General features: G+C 39.1%; 1 protein-coding gene across 1 annotated transcript in view; it reads right to left on the reverse strand.

Moving 5' to 3' along the window:
• Positions 1-24,830, reverse strand: part of LOC121560752 (peroxisome proliferator-activated receptor gamma-like) — a 205,102-nt gene that overhangs the window by 36,650 nt on the left and 143,622 nt on the right. Inside the window, exon 6 of the mRNA XM_045216668.1 lies at positions 5,114-5,246. Coding sequence (XP_045072603.1) covers positions 5,114-5,246 — 133 coding nt within the window. The remainder of the gene's footprint in view (positions 1-5,113; positions 5,247-24,830) is intronic.

Raw genomic sequence — 24,830 nt, forward strand, 5'->3', positions numbered from 1 at the left:
CCACAGACAGCCCCAACCCCAACACCACAGAGGATATTAACAACATTATAATACCTGGACCACAGCAGCCCGCAACCCCAACCCCACAGAGGATATTAACAACATTATAATACCTGGACCACAGCCAGCCCCAACCCCCACAGAGGATATTAACAACATTATAATACCTAGACCACAGCCAGCCCCAACCCCACAGAGGATATTAGCAACATTATAATACCTAGACCACACCAACCCCAACCCCACAGAGGATATTAACAACATTATAATACCTGGACTACAGCCAGCCCCAACCCCACAGAGGATATTAACAACATTATAATACCTAGACCACAGCCAGCCCCAACCCCAACCCCACAGAGGATATTAACAACATTATAATACCTGGACTACAGCCAGCCCCAACCCCACAGAGGATATTAACAACATTATAATACCTAGACCACAGCCAGCCCCAACCCCAACCCCACAGAGGATACTAACATCATTATAATACCTGGACCACAGCCAGCCCCAACCCCACAGAGGATATTAACAACATTATAATACCTAGACCACAGCCAGCCCCAACCCCAACCCCACAGAGGATACTAACATCATTATAATACCTGGACCACAGCCAGCCCCAACCCCACAGAGGATATTAACAACATTATAATACCTAGACCACAGCCAGCCCCAACCCCCACAGAGGATATTAACAACATTATAATACCTGGACCACAGCCAGCCCCAACCCCACAGAGGATATTAACAACATTATAATACCTAGACCACAGCCAGCCCCAACCCCACAGAGGATATTAACAACATTATAATACCTAGACCAGAGCCAGCCCTAACCCCACAGAGGATATTAACAACATTATAATACCTGGACCACAGCCAGCCCCAACCCCAACCCCACAGAGGATATTAACAACATTATAATACCTAGACCACAGCCAGCCCCAACCCCAACCCCACAGAGGATATTAACAACATTATAATTCCTGGACCACAGCCAGCCCCAACCCCACGAGAGGATATTAACAACATTATAATACCTGGACCACAGCCAGCCCCAATCCCCACAGAGGATATTAACAACATTATAATACCTAGACCACAGCCAGCCTCAACCCCACAGAGGATATTAACAACATTATAATACCTGGACCACAGCCAGCCCCAACCCCACAGAGGATATTAACAACATTATAATACCTAGACCAGCCAGCTAGCCCCAACCCCACAGAGGATATTAACAACATTATAATACCTGGACCAAGTAGCCCTAACCCCACAGAGGATATTAACAACATTATAATACCTGGACCACAGCCAGCCCCAACCCCAACCCCACAGAGGATATTAACAACATTATAATACCTAGACCACAGCCAGCCCCAACCCCAACCCCACAGAGGATATTAACAACATTATAATTCCTAGACCACAGCCAGCCCCAACCCCCACAGAGGATATTAACAACATTATAATACCTAGACCACAGCCAGCCCCAACCCCACAGAGGATATTAACAACATTATAATACCTGACCACAGCCAGCCCCAACCCCCACAGAGGATATTAACAACATTATAATACCTGGACCACAGCCAGCCCCAACCCCCACAGAGGATATTAACAACATTATAATACCTAGACCACAGCCAGCCCCAAAACCCCACAGAGGATATTAACAACATTATAATACCTAGACCACAGCCAGCACCAACCCCAACCCCACAGAGGATATTAACAACATTATAATACCTAGACCACAGCCAGCCCCAACCCCAACCCCACAGAGGATATTAACAACATTGTAATACCTAGACCACAGCCAGCCCCAACCCCACAGAGGATATTAACAACATTATAATACCTAGACCACAGCCAGCCCCAACCCCACACAGGATACTAACAACATTATAATACCTAGACCACAGCCAGCCCCAATCCCAACCCCACAGATGATATTAACAACATTATAATACCTAGACCACAGCCAGCCCCAACCCCACAGAGGATATTAACAACATTATAATACCTGGAACACAGCCAGCCCCAACCCCAACCCCACAGAGGATATTAACAACATTATAATACCTAGACCACAGCCAGCCCCAACCCCATAGAGGATATTAACAACATTATAATACCTAGACCACAGCCAGCCCCAACCCCACAGAGGATATTAACAACATTATAATACCTGGACTACAGCCAGCCCCAACCCCACAGAGGATATTAACAACATTATAATACCTAGACCACAGCCAGCCCCACCCCCAACCCCACAGAGGATACTAACAACATTATAATACCTGGACCACAGCCAGCCCCAACCCCACAGAGGATATTAACAACATTATAATACCTAGACCACAGCCAGCCTCAACCCCACAGAGGATATTAACAACATTATAATACCTGGACCACAGCCAGCCCCAACCCCACAGAGGATATTAACAACATTATAATACCTAGACCACAGCCAGCCCCAACCCCACAGAGGATATTAACAACATTATAATACCTAGACCAGAGCCAGCCCTAACTCCACAGAGGATATTAACAACATTATAATACCTGGACCACAGCCAGCCCCAACCCCAACCCCACAGAGGATATTAACAACATTATAATACCTAGACCACAGCCAGCCCCAACCCCAACCCCACAGAGGATATTAACAACATTATAATTCCTGGACCACAGCCAGCCCCAACCCCACAGAGGATATTAACAACATTATAATACCTGGACCACAGCCAGCCCCAACCCCACAGAGGATATTAACAACATTATAATACCTGGACTACAGCCAGCCCCAACCCCACAGAGGATATTAACAACATTATAATACCTAGACCACAGCCAGCCCCAACCCCACAGAGGATATTAACAACATTATAATACCTAGACCACAGCCAACCCCACAGAGGATATTAACAACATTATAATACCTGGACCACAGCCAGCCCCAACCCCAACCCCACAGAGGATATTAACAACATTATAATACCTAGACCAGAGCCAGCCCTAACCCCACAGAGGATATTAACAACATTATAATACCTGGAACACAGCCAGCCCCAACCCCAACCCCACAGAGGATATTAACAACATTATAATACCTAGACCACAGCCAGCCCCAACCCCACAGAGGATATTAACAACATTATAATACCTGGACCACAGCCAGCCCCAACCCCCAACCCCACAGATGATATTAACAACATTATAATACCTAGACCACAGCCAGCCCCCAACCCCACAGAGGATATTAACAACATTATAATACCTAGACCACAGCCAGCCCCAACCCCACAGAGGATATTAACAACATTATAATACCTGGACCACAGCCAGCCCCAACCCCAACCCCACAGAGGATAATAACAACATTATAATACCTGGACCACAGCCAGCCCCAACCCCACACAGAGGATATTAACAACATTATAATACCTAGACCACAGCCAGCCCCAACCCCAACCCCACAGAGGATATTAACAACATTATAATACCTAGACCACAGCCAGCCCCAACCCCAACCCCCACAGAGGATATTAACAACATTATAATACCTAGACCACAGCCAGCCCCCAACCCCACAGAGGATATTAACAACATTATAATACCTAGACCACAGCCAGCCCCAACCCCACAGAGGATATTAACAACATTATAATACCTAGACCACAGCCAGCCCCAACCCCACAGAGGATATTAACAACATTATAATACCTAGACCACAGCCAGCCCCAACCCCACAGAGGATATTAACAACATTATAATACCTAGACGACAGCCAGCCCCAACCCCAACCCCACAGAGGATATTAACAACATTATAATACCTAGACCACAGCCAGCCCCAACCCCACAGAGGATATTAACAACATTATAATACTTAGACCACAGCCAGCCCCAACCCCACAGAGGATATTAACAACATTATAATACCTGGACCACAGCCAGCCCCAACCCCATAGAGGATATTAACAACATTATAATACCTAGACCACAGCCAGCCCCAACCCCAACCCCACAGAGGATATTAACAACATTATAATTCCTGGACCACAGCCAGCCCCAACCCCAACCCCACAGAGGATATTAACAACATTATAATACCTAGACCACAGCCAGCCCCAACCCCAACCCCACAGAGGATATTAACAACATTATAATTCCTGGACCACAGCCAGCCCCAACCCCAACCCCACAGAGGATATTAACAACATTATAATACCTAGACCACAGCCAGCACCAACCCCAACCCCAAAGAGGATATTAACAACATTATAATACCTAGACCACAGCCAGCCCCAACCCCACAGAGGATATTAACAACATTATAATACCTAGACCACAGCCAGCCCCAACCCCACAGAGGATATTAACAACATTATAATACCTAGACCACAGCCAGCCCCAACCCCACAGAGGATATTAACAACATTATAATACCTAGACCACAGCCAGCACCAACCCCACAGAGGATATTAACAACATTATAATACCTAGACCACAGCCAGCCCCAACCCCACAGAGGATATTAACAACATTATAATACCTAGACCACAGCCAGCCCCAACCCCACAGAGGTTATTAACAACATTATAATACCTAGACCACAGCCAGCCCCAACCCCACAGAGGATATTAACAACATTATAATACCTAGACCACAGCCAGCCCCAACCCCAAAGAGGATATTAACAACATTATAATACCTCAGACCACAGCCAGCCCCAACCCCAACCCCCACAGAGGATACTAACAACATTATAATACCTGGACCACAGCCAGCCCCAACCCCACAGAGGATATTAACAACATTATAATACCTAGACCACAGCCAGCCCCAACCCCACAGAGGATATTAACAACATTATAATACCTAGACCACAGCCAGCCCCAACCCCACAGAGGATATTAACAACATTATAATACCTAGACCACAGCCAGCCCCAACCCCACAGAGGATATTAACAACATTATAATACCTAGACCACAGCCAGCCCCAACCCCACAGAGGATACTAACAACATTATAATACCTAGACCACAGCCAGCCCCAACCCCAACCCCACAGAGGATACTAACAACATTATAATACCTGGACCACAGCCAGTCCCAGTCCCAGTCCCAGTCCCAGGCCTGGTCTCCTGGACAACATGGACCGGCATCTGTCTGCAGTTGATAAACCGCTCTCCTTCCTGAAGAGACTTCATGTCATGGATTACAAATGGCTGCAGAGACAAACAACAAACAAACAAACAAAATAATGTTAAAACATGATGACTATCTGGAGACAACATCCTGTTAAAACATAATGACTATCTGGAGACAACACTGTGTTAAAACATGATGACTATCTGGAGACAAGTTAAAACATGATGACTATCTGGAGACAACACCTGTTAAAACATGATGACTATCTGGAGACAACACTGTGTTAAAACATGATGACTATCTGGAGACAACACTGTGTTAAAACATGATGACTATCTGGAGACAACACGACAAGATGACTATCTGGAGACAACACTGTGTTATAACATGATGACTATCTGGAGACAACACTGTGTTAAAACATGATGACTATCTGGAGACAACACTGTGTTAAAACACGATGACTATCTGGAGACAACATCCTGTTATAACAAGATGACTATCTGGAGACAACACTGTGTTAAAACACGATGACTATCTGGAGACAACACCTGTGTTAAAACATGATGACAATCTGGAGACAACACTGTGTTAAAACACGATGACTATCTGGAGACAACATCCTGTTAAAACATTATGACTATCTGGAGACAACACTGTGTTAAAACATGATTACTATCTGGAGACAACACTGTGTTAAAAACACGATGACTATCTGGAGACAACATCCTGTTAAAACATGATGACTATCTGGAGACAACATCCTGTGTAAAACATGATGACTATCTGGAGACAACACTTGTTAAAACATGATGACTATCTGGAGACAACACTGTGTTAAAAACATGATGACTATCTGGAGACAACATCCTGTGTTAAAACATGATGACTATCTGGAGACAACATCCTGTGTTAAAACATGATGACTATCTGGAGACAACATCCTGTTAAAACATGATGACTATCTGGAGACAACACTGTGTTATAACATGATGACTATCTGGAGACAACACTGTGTTAAAACATGATGACTATCTGGAGACAACACTGTGTTAAAACACGATGACTATCTGGAGACAACATCCTGTTAAAACATGATGACTATCTGGAGACAACACTGTGTTAAAACATGATGACTATCTGGAGACAACACTGTGTTAAAACATGATGACTATCTGGAGACAACACTGTGTTAAAACATGATGACTATCTGGAGACAACACTGTGTTAAAACATGATGACTATCTGGAGACAACATCCGGTTAAAACATGATGACTATCTGGAGACAACACTGTGTTAAAACATGATGACTATCTGGAGACAACATCCTGTTATAACATGATGACTATCTGGAGACAACATCCTGTTATAACATGATGACTATCTGGAGACAACACTGTGTTAAAACATGATGACTATCTGGAGACAACACTGTGTTAAAACATGATGACTATCTGGAGACAACACTGTGTAAAAAAATGATGACTATCTGGAGACAACACTGTGTTATAACATGATGACTATCTGGAGACAACACTGTGTTATAACATGATGACTATCTGGAGACAACACTGTGTTATAACATGATGACTATCTGGAGACAACATCCTGTTATAACAAGATGACTATCTGGAGACAACACTGTGTTATAACATGATGACTATCTGGAGACAACACTGTGTTAAAACATGATGACAATCTGGAGACAACACTGTGTTAAAACACGATGACTATCTGGAGACAACATCCTGTTAAAACATTATGACTATCTGGAGACAACACTGTGTTAAAACATGATGACTATCTGGAGACAACACTGTTTTAAAACACGATGACTATCTGGAGACAACATCCTGTTAAAACATGATGACTATCTGGAGACAACATCCTGTTAAAACATGATGACTATCTGGAGACAACACTGTGTTAAAACATGATGACTATCTGGAGACAACACTGTGTTAAAACATGATGACTATCTGGAGACAACACTGTGTTAATACATGATGACTATCTGGAGACAACACTGTGTTAAAACATGATGACTATCTGGAGACAACATCCTGTTATAACATGATGACTATCTGGAGACAACACTGTGTTATAACATGATGACTATCTGGAGACAACACTGTGTTAAAACATGATTACTATCTGGAGACAACACTGTGTTAAAACACGATGACTATCTGGAGACAACATCCTGTTAAAACATGATGACTATCTGGAGACAACACTGTGTTAAAACATGATGACTATCTGGAGACAACACTGTGTTAAAACATGATGACTATCTGGAGACAACACTGTGTTAAAACATGATGACTATCTGGAGACAACACTGTGTTAAAACATGATGACTATCTGGAGACAACATCCGGTTAAAACATGATGACTATCTGGAGACAACACTGTGTTAAAACATGATGACTATCTGGAGACAACATCCTGTTATAACATGATGACTATCTGGAGACAACATCCTGTTATAACATGATGACTATCTGGAGACAACACTGTGTTAAAACATGATGACTATCTGGAGACAACACTGTGTTAAAACATGATGACTATCTGGAGACAACACTGTGTAAAAAAATGATGACTATCTGGAGACAACACTGTGTTATAACATGATGACTATCTGGAGACAACACTGTGTTATAACATGATGACTATCTGGAGACAACACTGTGTTATAACATGATGACTATCTGGAGACAACACTGTGTTAAAACATGATGACTATCTGGAGACAACATCCTTTTATAACATGATGACTATCTAGAGACAAAACTGTGTTAAAACATGATGACTATCTGGAGACAACACTGTGTTAAAACATGATGACTATCTGGAGACAACATCCTGTTATAACATGATGACTATCTGGAGACAACACTGTGTTAAAACATGATGACTATCTGGAGACAACATCCTGTTAAAACATGATGACTATCTGGAGACAACACTGTGTTAAAACATGATGACTATCTGGAGACAACATCCTGTTAAAACATGATGACTATCTGGAGACAACACTGTGTTATAACATGATGACTATCTGGAGACAACATCCTGTTAAAACATGATGACTATCTGGAGACAACACTGTGTTAAAACATGATGACTATCTGGAGACAACATCGTGTTAAAACATGATGACTATCTGGAGACAACACTGTGTTAAAACATGATGACTATCTGGAGACAACATCGTGTTAAAACATGATGACTATCTGGAGACAACACTGTGTTAAAACATGATGACTATCTGGAGACAACACTGTGTTAAAACATGATGACTATCTGGAGACAACACTGTGTTAAAACATGATGACTATCTGGAGACAACACTGTGTTAAAACATGATGACTATCTGGAGACAACATCCTGTTATAACATGATGACTATCTGGAGACAACACTGTGTTAAAACATGATGACTATCTGGAGACAACACTGTGTTAAAACACGATGACTATCTGGAGACAACATCCTGTTAAAACATGATGACTATCTGGAGACAACACTGTGTTAAAACATGATGACTATCTGGAGACAACACTGTGTTAAAACATGATGACTATCTGGAGACAACACTCTGTTAAAACATGATGACTATCTGGAGACAACACTGTGTTAAAACATGATGACTATATGGAGACAACACTGTGTTAAAACATGATGACTATCTGGAGACAACACTGTGTTAAAACATGATGACTATCTGGAGACAACATCCTGTTATAACATGATGACTATCTGGAGACAACATCCTGTTAAAACATGATGACTATCTGGAGACAACACTGTGTTAAAACATGATGACTATCTGGAGACAACACTGTGTTAAAACATGATGACTATCTGGAGACAACATCTGTGTTAAAACATGATGACTATCTGGAGACAACACTGTGTTAAAACATGATGACTATCTGGAGACAACATCCTGTTAAAACATGATGACTATCTGGAGACAACACTGTGTTAAAACATGATGACTATCTGGAGACAACACTGTGTTAAAACATGATGACTATCTGGAGACAACACCCTGTTATAACATGATGACTATCTGGAGACAACACTGTGTTAAAACATGATGACTATCTGGAGACAACACTGTGTTAAAACACGATGACTATCTGGAGACAACATCCTGTTAAAACATGATGACTATCTGGAGACAACATCCGTGTTAAAACATGATGACTATCTGGAGACAACACTGTGTTAAAACATGATGACTATCTGGAGACAACACTGTGTTAAAACACGATGACTATCTGGAGACAACACTGTGTTAAAACATGATGACTATCTGGAGACAACACTGTGTTATAACATGATGACTATCTGGAGACAACACTGTGTTATAACATGATGACTATCTGGAGACAACATCTGTTATAACATGATGACTATCTGGAGACAACATCCTGTTATAACATGATGACTATCTAGAGACAACACTGTGTTAAAACATGATGACTATCTGGAGACAACACTGTGTTAAAACATGATGACTATCTGGAGACAACATCCTGTTATAACATGATGACTATCTGGAGACAACACTGTGTTAAAACATGATGACTATATGGAGACAACACTGTGTTAAACATGATGACTATCTGGAGACAACACTGTGTTATAACATGATGACTATCTGGAGACAACACTGTGTTATAACATGATGACTATCTGGAGACAACACTGTGTTAAAACATGATGACTATCTGGAGACAACATCCTGTTATAACATGATGACTATCTGGAGACAACATCCTGTTAAAACATGATGACTATCTGGAGACAACACTGTGTTAAAACATGATGACTATCTGGAGACAACACTGTGTTAAAACATGATGACTATCTGGAGACAACATCCTGTTATAACATGATGACTATCTGGAGACAACACTGTGTTATAACATGATGACTATCTGGAGACAACATCCTGATATAACATGATGACTATCTGGAGACAACACTGTGTTAAAACATGATGACTATCTGGAGACAACACTGTGTTAAAACATGATGACTATCTGGAGACAACATCCTGTTAAAACATGATGACTATCTGGAGACAACACCTGTGTTAAAACATGATGACTATCTGGAAACAACACTGTGTTAAAACATGATGACTATCTGGAGACAACACTGTGTTAAAACATGATGACTATATGGAGACAACACTGTGTTAAAACATGATGACTATCTGGAGACAACACTGTGTTAAAACATGATGACTATCTGGAGACAACATCCTGTTAAAACATGATGACTATCTGGAGACAACACTGTGTTAAAACATGATGACTATCTGGAGACAACACTGTGTTAAAACATGATGACTATCTGGAGACAACATCCTGTTAAAACATGATGACTATCTGGAGACAACACTGTGTTAAAACATGATGACTATCTGGAGACAACACTGTGTTAAAACATGATGACTATCTGGAGACAACACCCTGTTATAACATGATGACTATCTGGAGACAACACTGTGTTAAAACATGATGACAATCTGGAGACAACACTGTGTTAAAACACGATGACTATCTGGAGACAACATCCTGTTAAAACATGATGACTATCTGGAGACAACATCCTGTTAAAACATGATGACTATCTGGAGACAACACTGTGTTAAAACATGATGACTATCTGGAGACAACACTGTGTTAAAACACGATGACTATCTGGAGACAACACTGTGTTAAAACATGATGACTATATGGAGACAACACTGTGTTATAACATGATGACTATCTGGAGACAACACTGTGTTATAACATGATGACTATCTGGAGACAACATCCTGTTATAACATGATGACTATCTGGAGACAACATCCTGTTATAACATGATGACTATCTGGAGACAACACTGTGTTAAAACATGATGACTATCTGGAGACAACACTGTGTTAAAACATGATGACTATCTGGAGACAACATCCTGTTATAACATGATGACTATCTGGAGACAACACTGTGTTAAAACATGATGACTATATGGAGACAACACTGTGTTATAACATGATGACTATCTGGAGACAACACTGTGTTATAACATGATGACTATCTGGAGACAACACTGTGTTATAACATGATGACTATCTGGAGACAACATCCTGTTAAAACATGATGACTATCTGGAGACAACATCCTGTTAAAACATGATGACTATCTGGAGACAACATCCTGTGTTAAAACATGATGACTATCTGGAGACAACACGTGTTAAAACATGATGACTATCTGGAGACAACACTGTGTTAAAACATGATGACTATCTGGAGACAACATCCTGTTATAACATGATGACTATCTGGAGACAACACTGTGTTATAACATGATGACTATCTGGAGACAACATCCTGTTATAACATGATGACTATCTGGAGACAACACTGTGTTAAAACATGATGACTATCTGGAGACAACATCCTGTGTTAAAACATGATGACTATCTGGAGACAACACTGTGTTAAAACATGATGACTATCTGGAGACAACACTGTGTTAAAACATGATGACTATCTGGAGACAACACTGTGTTAAAACATGATGACTATCTGGAGACAACACTGTGTTAAAACATGATGACTATATGGAGACAACACTGTGTTAAAACATGATGACTATCTGGAGACAACACTGTGTTAAAACATGATGACTATCTGGAGACAACATCCTGTTAAAACATGATGACTATCTGGAGACAACACTGTGTTAAAACATGATGACTATCTGGAGACAACACTGTGTTAAAACATGATGACTATCTGGAGACAACATCCTGTTAAAACATGATGACTATCTGGAGACAACACTGTGTTAAAACATGATGACTATCTGGAGACAACACTGTGTTAAAACATGATGACTATCTGGAGACAACACCCTGTTATAACATGATGACTATCTGGAGACAACACTGTGTTAAAACATGATGACAATCTGGAGACAACACTGTGTTAAAACATGATGACTATCTGGAGACAACATCCTGTTAAAACATGATGACTATCTGGAGACAACATCCTGTTAAAACATGATGACTATCTGGAGACAACACTGTGTTAAAACATGATGACTATCTGGAGACAACACTGTGTTAAAACATGATGACTATCTGGAGACAACACCTGTGTTAAAACATGATGACTATCTGGAGACAACACTGTGTTATAACATGATGACTATCTGGAGACAACACTGTGTTATAACATGATGACTATCTGGAGACAACATCCTGTTATAACATGATGACTATCTGGAGACAACATCCTGTTATAACATGATGACTATCTGGAGACAACACTGTGTTAAAACATGATGACTATCTGGAGACAACACTGTGTTAAAACACGATGACTATCTGGAGACAACATCCTGTTAAAACATTATGACTATCTGGAGACAACACTGTGTTAAAACATGATGACTATCTGGAGACAACACTGTGTTAAAACATGATGACTATCTGGAGACAACATCCGGTTAAAACATGATGACTATCTGGAGACAACATCCTGTTAAAACATGATGACTATCTGGAGACAACACTGTGTTAAAACATGATGACTATCTGGAGACAACACTGTGTTAAAACATGATGACTATCTGGAGACACCACTGTGTTAAAACATGATGACTATCTGGAGACAACACTGTGTTAAAACATGATGACTATCTGGAGACAACATCCTGTTATAACATGATGACTATCTGGAGACAACACTGTGTTATAACATGATGACTATCTGGAGACAACACTGTGTTAAAACATGATGACTATCTGGAGACAACACTGTGTTAAAACATGATGACTATCTGGAGACAACATCCTGTTAAAACATGATGACTATCTGGAGACAACACCTGTGTTAAAACATGATGACTATCTGGAGACAACACTGTGTTAAAACACGATGACTATCTGGAGACAACACTGTGTTAAAACATGATGACTATCTGGAGACAACACTGTGTTAAAACATGATGACTATCTGGAGACAACATCCGGTTATAACATGATGACTATCTGGAGACAACACTGTGTTAAAACATGATGACTATCTGGAGACAACATCCTGTTATAACATGATGACTATCTGGAGACAACATCCTGTTATAACATGATGACTATCTGGAGACAACACCTGTGTTAAAACATGATGACTATCTGGAGACAACACTGTGTTAAAACATGATGACTATCTGGAGACAACACTGTGTTAAAAAATGATGACTATCTGGAGACAACACTGTGTTATAACATGATGACTATCTGGAGACAACACTGTGTTATAACATGATGACTATCTGGAGACAACACTGTGTTAAAACATGATGACTATCTGGAGACAACACTGTGTTAAAACATGATGACTATCTGGAGACAACATCCTGTTAAAACATGATGACTATCTGGAGACAACACTGTGTTAAAACATGATGACTATCTGGAGACAACACTGTGTTAAAACATGATGACTATCTGGAGACAACATCCTGTTATAACATGATGACTATCTGGAGACAACACTGTGTTAAAACATGATGACTATCTGGAGACAACATCCTGTTAAAACATGATGACTATCTGGAGACAACACTGTGTTAAAACATGATGACTATCTGGAGACAACATCCTGTTAAAACATGATGACTATCTGGAGACAACACTGTGTTATAACATGATGACTATCTGGAGACAACATCCTGTTATAACATGATGACTATCTGGAGACAACATCCTGTTATAACATGATGACTATCTGGAGACAACATCCTGTTATAACATGATGACTATCTGGAGACAACACTGTGTTAAAACATGATGACTATCTGGAGACAACATCCTGTTAAAACATGATGACTATCTGGAGACAACACTGTGTTAAAACATGATGACTATCTGGAAACAACACTGTGTTAAAACATGATGACTATCTGGAGACAACACTGTGTTAAAACATGATGACTATCTGGAGACAACACTGTGTTAAAACATGATGACTATCTGGAGAGAACATCCTGTTAAAACATGATGACTATCTGGAGACAACACTGTGTTAAAACATGATGACTATCTGGAGACAACACTGTGTTAAAACATGATGACTATCTGGAGACAACATCCTGTTAAAACATGATGACTATCTGGAGACAACACTGTGTTAAAACATGATGACTATCTGGAGACAACACTGTGTTAAAACATGATGACTATCTGGAGACAACACCCTGTTATAACATGATGACTATCTGGAGACAACACTGTGTTAAAACATGATGACAATCTGGAGACAACACTGTGTTAAAACACGATGACTATCTGGAGACAACATCCTGTTAAAACATGATGACTATCTGGAGACAACATCCTGTTAAAACATGATGACTATCTGGAGACAACACTGTGTTAAAACATGATGACTATCTGGAGACAACACTGTGTTAAAACACGATGACTATCTGGAGACAACACTGTGTTAAAACATGATGACTATATGGAGACAACACTGTGTTATAACATGATGACTATCTGGAGACAACACTGTGTTATAACATGATGACTATCTGGAGACAACATCCTGTTATAACATGATGACTATCTGGAGACAACATCCTGTTATAACATGATGACTATCTGGAGACAACACTGTGTTAAAACATGATGACTATCTGGAGACAACACTGTGTTAAAACATGATGACTATCTGGAGACAACATCCTGTTATAACATGATGACTATCTGGAGACAACACTGTGTTAAAACATGATGACTATATGGAGACAACATCCTGTTAAAACATGATGACTATCTGGAGACAACACTGTGTTAAAACATGATGACTATCTGGAGACAACACTGTGTTAAAACATGATGACTATCTGGAGACAACACCCTGTTATAACATGATGACTATCTGGAGACAACACTGTGTTAAAACATGATGACAATCTGGAGACAACACTGTGTTAAAACACGATGACTATCTGGAGACAACATCCGTGTTAAAACATGATGACTATCTGGAGACAACATCCTGTGTTAAAACATGATGACTATCTGGAGACAACACTGTGTTAAAACATGATGACTATCTGGAGACAACACTGTGTTAAAACACGATGACTATCTGGAGACAACACTGTGTTAAAACATGATGACTATATGGAGACAACACTGTGTTATAACATGATGACTATCTGGAGACAACACTGTGTTATAACATGATGACTATCTGGAGACAACATCCTGTTATAACATGATGACTATCTGGAGACAACATCCTGTTATAACATGATGACTATCTGGAGACAACACTGTGTTAAAACATGATGACTATCTGGAGACAACACTGTGTTAAAACATGATGACTATCTGGAGACAACATCCTGTTATAACATGATGACTATCTGGAGACAACACTGTGTTAAAACATGATGACTATATGGAGACAACACTGTGTTATAACATGATGACTATCTGGAGACAACACTGTGTTATAACATGATGACTATCTGGAGACAACACTGTGTTATAACATGATGACTATCTGGAGACAACACTGTGTTAAAACATGATGACTATCTGGAGACAACATCCTTTTATAACATGATGACTATCTGGAGACAACATCCTGTTAAAACATGATGACTATCTGGAGACAACACTGTGTTAAAACATGATGACTATCTGGAGACAACACTGTGTTAAAACATGATGACTATCTGGAGACAACATCCTGTTATAACATGATGACTATCTGGAGACAACACTGTGTTATAACATGATGACTATCTGGAGACAACATCCTGATATAACATGATGACTATCTGGAGACAACACTGTGTTAAAACATGATGACTATCTGGAGACAACACTGTGTTAAAACATGATGACTATCTGGAGACAACATCCTGTTAAAACATGATGACTATCTGGAGACAACACTGTGTTAAAACATGATGACTATCTGGAAACAACACTGTGTTAAAACATGATGACTATCTGGAGACAACACTGTGTTAAAACATGATGACTATATGGAGACAACACTGTGTTAAAACATGATGACTATCTGGAGACAACACTGTGTTAAAACATGATGACTATCTGGAGAGAACATCCTGTTAAAACATGATGACTATCTGGAGACAACACTGTGTTAAAACATGATGACTATCTGGAGACAACACTGTGTTAAAACATGATGACTATCTGGAGACAACATCCTGTTAAAACATGATGACTATCTGGAGACAACACTGTGTTAAAACATGATGACTATCTGGAGACAACACTGTGTTAAAACATGATGACTATCTGGAGACAACACCCTGTTATAACATGATGACTATCTGGAGACAACACTGTGTTAAAACATGATGACAATCTGGAGACAACACTGTGTTAAAACACGATGACTATCTGGAGACAACATCCTGTTAAAACATGATGACTATCTGGAGACAACATCCTGTTAAAACATGATGACTATCTGGAGACAACACTGTGTTAAAACATGATGACTATCTGGAGACAACACTGTGTTAAAACACGATGACTATCTGGAGACAACACTGTGTTAAAACATGATGACTATCTGGAGACAACACTGTGTTATAACATGATGACTATCTGGAGACAACACTGTGTTATAACATGATGACTATCTGGAGACAACATCCTGTTATAACATGATGACTATCTGGAGACAACATCCTGTTATAACATGATGACTATCTGGAGACAACACTGTGTTAAAGACATGATGACTATCTGGAGACAACACTGTGTTAAAACATGATGACTATCTGGAGACAACATCCTGTTATAACATGATGACTATCTGGAGACAACACTGTGTTAAAACATGATGACTATATGGAGACAACACTGTGTTATAACATGATGACTATCTGGAGACAACACTGTGTTATAACATGATGACTATCTGGAGACAACACTGTGTTATAACATGATGACTATCTGGAGACAACACTGTGTTAAAACATGATGACTATCTGGAGACAACATCCTTTTATAACATGATGACTATCTGGAGACAACATCCTGTTAAAACATGATGACTATCTGGAGACAACACTGTGTTAAAACATGATGACTATCTGGAGACAACACTGTGTTAAAACATGATGACTATCTGGAGACAACATCCTGTTATAACATGATGACTATCTGGAGACAACACTGTGTTAAAACATGATGACTATCTGGAGACAACATCCTGTTAAAACATGATGACTATCTGGAGACAACACTGTGTTAAAACATGATGACTATCTGGAGACAACATCCTGTTAAAACATGACGACTATCTGGAGACAACACTGTGTTATAACATGATGACTATCTGGAGACAACATCCTGTTATAACATGATGACTATCTGGAGACAACATCCTGTTATAACATGATGACTATCTGGAGACAACATCTGTGTTAAAACATGATGACTATCTGGAGACAACACTGTGTTAAAACATGATGACTATCTGGAGACAACATCCTGTTAAAACATGATGACTATCTGGAGACAAAACTGTGTTAAAACATGATGACTATCTGGAAACAACACTGTGTTAAAACATGATGACTATCTGGAGACAACACTGTGTTAAAACATGATGACTATCTGGAGACAACACTGTGTTAAAACATGATGACTATCTGGAGACAACATCCTGTTAAAACATGATGACTATCTGGAGACAACACTGTGTTAAAACATGATGACTATCTGGAGACAACATCCGAATGTTAAAACATGATGACTATCTGGAGACAACACTGTGTTAAAACATGATGACTATCTGGAGACAACACCCTGTTATAACATGATGACTATCTGGAGACAACACTGTGTTAAAACATGATGACTATCTGGAGACAACACTGTGTTAAAACACGATGACTATCTGGAGACAACATCCTGTTAAAACATGATGACTATCTGGAGACAACACTGTGTTAAAACATGATGACTATCTGGAGACAACACTGTGTTAAAACATGATGACTATCTGGAGACAACACTGTGTTAAAACACGATGACTATCTGGAGACAACACTGTGTTAAAACATGATGACTATCTGGAGACAACACTGTGTTATAACATGATGACTATCTGGAGACAACACCTGTGTTATAACATGATGACTATCTGGAGACAACATCCTGTTATAACATGATGACTATCTGGAGACAACATCCTTGTTATAACATGATGACTATCTGGAGACAACACTGTGTTAAAACATGATGACTATCTGGAGACAACACTGTGTTAAAACATGATGACTATCTGGAGACAACATCCTGTTATAACATGATGACTATCTGGAGACAACACTGTGTTAAAACATGATGACTATATGGAGACAACACTGTGTTATAACATGATGACTATCTGGAGACAACACTGTGTTAAAACATGATGACTATCTGGAGACAACATCCTTTTATAACATGATGACTATCTGGAGACAACATCCTGTTAAAACATGATGACTATCTGGAGACAACACTGTGTTAAAACATGATGACTATCTGGAGACAACACTGTGTTAAAACATGATGACTATCTGGAGACAACACTGTGTTAAAACACGATGACTATCTGGAAACAACACTGTGTTAAAACATGATGACTATCTGGAGACAACACTGTGTTAAAACATGATGACTATATGGAGACAACACTGTGTTAAAACATGATGACTATCTGGAGACAACACTGTGTTAAAACATGATGACTATCTGGAGACAACATCCTGTTAAAACATGATGACTATCTGGAGACAACACTGTGTTAAAACATGATGACTATCTGGAGACAACACTGTGTTAAAACATGATGACTATCTGGAGACAACATCCTGTTAAAACATGATGACTATCTGGAGACAACACTGTGTTAAAACATGATGACTATCTGGAGACAACACTGTGTTAAAACATGATGACTATCTGGAGACAACACCCTGTTATAACATGATGACTATCTGGAGACAACACTGTGTTAAAACATGATGACAATCTGGAGACAACACTGTGTTAAAACACGATGACTATCTGGAGACAACATCCTGTTAAAACATGATGACTATCTGGAGACAACATCCTGTTAAAACATGATGACTATCTGGAGACAACACTGTGTTAAAACATGATGACTATCTGGAGACAACACTGTGTTAAAACACGATGACTATCTGGAGACAACACTGTGTTAAAACATGATGACTATCTGGAGACAACACTGTGTTATAACATGATGACTATCTGGAGACAACACTGTGTTATAACATGATGACTATCTGGAGACAACATCCTGTTATAACATGATGACTATCTGGAGACAACATCCTGTTATAACATGATGACTATCTGGAGACAACACTGTGTTAAAACATGATGACTATCTGGAGACAACACTGTGTTAAAACATGATGACTATCTGGAGACAACACTGTGTTATAACATGATGACTATCTGGAGACAACACTGTGTTAAAACATGATGACTATATGGAGACAACACTGTGTTATAACATGATGACTATCTGGAGACAACACTGTGTTATAACATGATGACTATCTGGAGACAACACTGTGTTATAACATGATGACTATCTGGAGACAACACTGTGTTAAAACATGATGACTATCTGGAGACAACATCCTTTTATAACATGATGACTATCTGGAGACAACATCCTGTTAAAACATGATGACTATCTGGAGACAACACTGTGTTTAAAACATGATGACTATCTGGAGACAACACTGTGTTAAAACATGATGACTATCTGGAGACAACATCCTGTTATAACATGATGACTATCTGGAGACAACACTGTGTTAAAACATGATGACTATCTGGAGACAACATCCTGTTAAAACATGATGACTATCTGGAGACAACACTGTGTTAAAACATGATGACTATCTGGAGACAACATCCTGTTAAAACATGACGACTATCTGGAGACAACACTGTTATAACATGATGACTATCTGGAGACAACATCCTGTTATAACATGATGACTATCTGGAGACAACATCCTGTTATAACATGATGACTATCTGGAGACAACATCCTGTTATAACATGATGACTATCTGGAGACAACACTGTGTTAAAACATGATGACTATCTGGAGACAACATCCTGTTAAAACATGATGACTATCTGGAGACAAAACTGTGTTAAAACATGATGACTATCTGGAAACAACACTGTGTTAAAACATGATGACTATCTGGAGACAACACTGTGTTAAAACATGATGACTATCTGGAGACAACACTGTGTTAAAACATGATGACTATCTGGAGAGAACATCCTGTTAAAACATGATGACTATCTGGAGACAACACTGTGTTAAAACATGATGACTATCTGGAGACAACATCCTGTTAAAACATGATGACTATCTGGAGACAACACTGTGTTAAAACATGATGACTATCTGGAGACAACACTGTGTTAAAACATGATGACTATCTGGAGACAACACCCTGTTATAACATGATGACTATCTGGAGACAACACTGTGTTAAAACATGATGACAATCTGGAGACAACACTGTGTTAAAAACACGATGACTATCTGGAGACAACATCCTGTTAAAACATGATGACTATCTGGAGACAACATCCTGTTAAAACATGATGACTATCTGGAGACAACACTGTGTTAAAACATGATGACTATCTGGAGACAACACTGTGTTAAAAACACGATGACTATCTGGAGACAACACTGTGTTAAAACATGATGACTATCTGGAGACAACACTGTGTTATAACATGATGACTATCTGGAGACAACACTGTGTTATAACATGATGACTATCTGGAGACAACATCCTGTTATAACATGATGACTATCTGGAGACAACATCCTGTTATAACATGATGACTATCTGGAGACAACACTGTGTTAAAACATGATGACTATCTGGAGACAACACTGTGTTAAAACATGATGACTATCTGGAGACAACATCCTGTTATAACATGATGACTATCTGGAGACAACACTGTGTTAAAACATGATGACTATATGGAGACAACACTGTGTTATAACATGATGACTATCTGGAGACAACACTGTGTTATAACATGATGACTATCTGGAGACAACACTGTGTTATAACATGATGACTATCTGGAGACAACACTGTGTTAAAACATGATGACTATCTGGAGACAACATCCTTTTATAACATGATGACTATCTGGAGACAACATCCTGTTAAAACATGATGACTATCTGGAGACAACACTGTGTTAAAACATGATGACTATCTGGAGACAACACTGTGTTAAAACATGATGACTATCTGGAGACAACATCCTGTTATAACATGATGACTATCTGGAGACAACATCCTGTTATAACATGATGACTATCTGGAGACAACATCCTGTTATAACATGATGACTATCTGGAGACAACACTGTGTTAAAACATGATGACTATCTGGAGACAACACTGTGTTAAAACATGATGACTATCTGGAGACAACATCCTGTTATAACATGATGACTATCTGGAGACAACACTGTGTTAAAACATGATGACTATATGGAGACAACACTGTGTTATAACATGATGACTATCTGGAGACAACACTGTGTTATAACATGATGACTATCTGGAGACAATACTGTGTTATAACATGATGACTATCTGGAGACAACACTGTGTTAAAACATGATGCCTATCTGGAGACAACACTGTGTTAAAACACGATGACTATCTGGAGACAACACTGTGTTAAAACATGATGACTATCTGGAGACAACACTGTGTTATAACATGATGACTATCTGGAGACAACACTGTGTTATAACATGATGACTATCTGGAGACAACATCCTGTTATAACATGATGACTATCTGGAGACAACATCCTGTTATAACATGATGACTATCTGGAGACAACACTGTGTTAAAACATGATGACTATCTGGAGACAACACTGTGTTAAAACATGATGACTATCTGGAGACAACATCCTGTTATAACATGATGACTATCTGGAGACAACACTGTGTTAAAACATGATGACTATATGGAGACAACACTGTGTTATAACATGATGACTATCTGGAGACAACACTGTGTTATAACATGATGACTATCTGGAGACAACACTGTGTTATAACATGATGACTATCTGGAGACAACACTGTGTTAAAACATGATGACTATCTGGAGACAACATCCTTTTATAACATGATGACTATCTGGAGACAACATCCTGTTAAAACATGATGACTATCTGGAGACAACACTGTGTTAAAACATGATGACTATCTGGAGACAACACTGTGTTAAAACATGATGACTATCTGGAGACAACATCCTGTTATAACATGATGACTATCTGGAGACAACACTGTGTTAAAACATGATGACTATCTGGAGACAACATCCTGTTAAAACATGATGACTATCTGGAGACAACACTGTGTTAAAACATGATGACTATCTGGAGACAACATCCTGTTAAAACATGACGACTATCTGGAGACAACACTGTGTTATAACATGATGACTATCTGGAGACAACATCCTGTTATAACATGATGACTATCTGGAGACAACATCCTGTTATAACATGATGACTATCTGGAGACAACATCCTGTGTTAAAACATGATGACTATCTGGAGACAACACCTGTGTTAAAACATGATGACTATCTGGAGACAACATCCTGTTAAAACATGATGACTATCTGGAGACAAAACTGTGTTAAAACATGATGACTATCTGGAGACAACACTGTGTTAAAACATGATGACTATCTGGAGACAACACTGTGTTAAAACATGATGACTATCTGGAGACAACACTGTGTTAAAACATGATGACTATCTGGAGACAACACTGTGTTAAAACATGATGACTATCTGGAGACAACATCCTGTTAAAACATGATGACTATCTGGAGACAACACTGTGTTAAAACATGATGACTATCTGGAGACAACACTGTGTTAAAACATGATGACTATCTGGAGACAACACCCTGTTATAACATGATGACTATCTGGAGACAACACTGTGTTAAAACATGATGACAATCTGGAGACAACACTGTGTTAAAACACGATGACTATCTGGAGACAACATCCTGTTAAAACATGATGACTATCTGGAGACAACATCCTGTTAAAACATGATGACTATCTGGAGACAACACTGTGTTAAAACATGATGACTATCTGGAGACAACACTGTGTTAAAACATGATGACTATCTGGAGACAACACTGTGTTAAAACATGATGACTATCTGGAGACAACACTGTGTTATAACATGATGACTATCTGGAGACAACACTGTGTTATAACATGATGACTATCTGGAGACAACATCCTGTTATAACATGATGACTATCTGGAGACAACATCCTGTTATAACATGATGACTATCTGGAGACAACACTGTGTTAAAACATGATGACTATCTGGAGACAACACTGTGTTAAAACATGATGACTATCTGGAGACAACATCCTGTTATAACATGATGACTATCTGGAGACAACACTGTGTTAAAACATGATGACTATATGGAGACAACACTGTGTTATAACATGATGACTATCTGGAGACAACACTGTGTTATAACATGATGACTATCTGGAGACAACACTGTGTTATAACATGATGACTATCTGGAGACAACACTGTGTTAAAACATGATGACTATCTGGAGACAACATCCTTTATAACATGATGACTATCTGGAGACAACATCCTGTTAAAACATGATGACTATCTGGAGACAACACTGTGTTAAAACATGATGACTATCTGGAGACAACACTGTGTTAAAACATGATGACTATCTGGAGACAACACCTGTTATAACATGATGACTATCTGGAGACAACATCCTGTTATAACATGATGACTATCTGGAGACAACATCCTGTTATAACATGATGACTATCTGGAGACAACACCTGTGTTAAAACATGATGACTATCTGGAGACAACACTGTGTTAAAACATGATGACTATCTGGAGACAACATCCTGTTATAACATGATGACTATCTGGAGACAACACTGTGTTAAAACATGATGACTATATGGAGACAACACTGTGTTATAACATGATGACTATCTGGAGACAACACTGTGTTATAACATGATGACTATCTGGAGACAACATCCTTTTATAACATGATGACTATCTGGAGACAACATCCTGTTAAAACATGATGACTATCTGGAGACAACACTGTGTTATAACATGATGACTATCTGGAGACAACATCCTGTTATAACATATGACTATCTGGAACAACACTGTGTTAAAACATGATGACTATCTGGAGACAACATCCTGTTAAAACATGATGACTATCTGGAGACAACACTGTGTTAAAACATGATGACTATCTGGAAACAACACTGTGTTAAAACATGATGACTATCTGGAGACAACACTGTGTTAAAACATGATGACTATCTGGAGACAACACTGTGTTAAAACATGATGACTATCTGGAGAGAACATCCTGTTAAAACATGATGACTATCTGGAGACAACACTGTGTTAAAA

The sequence above is a fragment of the Coregonus clupeaformis genome, unplaced genomic scaffold, assembly GCF_020615455.1.
Source record: "Coregonus clupeaformis isolate EN_2021a unplaced genomic scaffold, ASM2061545v1 scaf0769, whole genome shotgun sequence".
Taxonomy (NCBI): domain Eukaryota; kingdom Metazoa; phylum Chordata; class Actinopteri; order Salmoniformes; family Salmonidae; genus Coregonus; species Coregonus clupeaformis.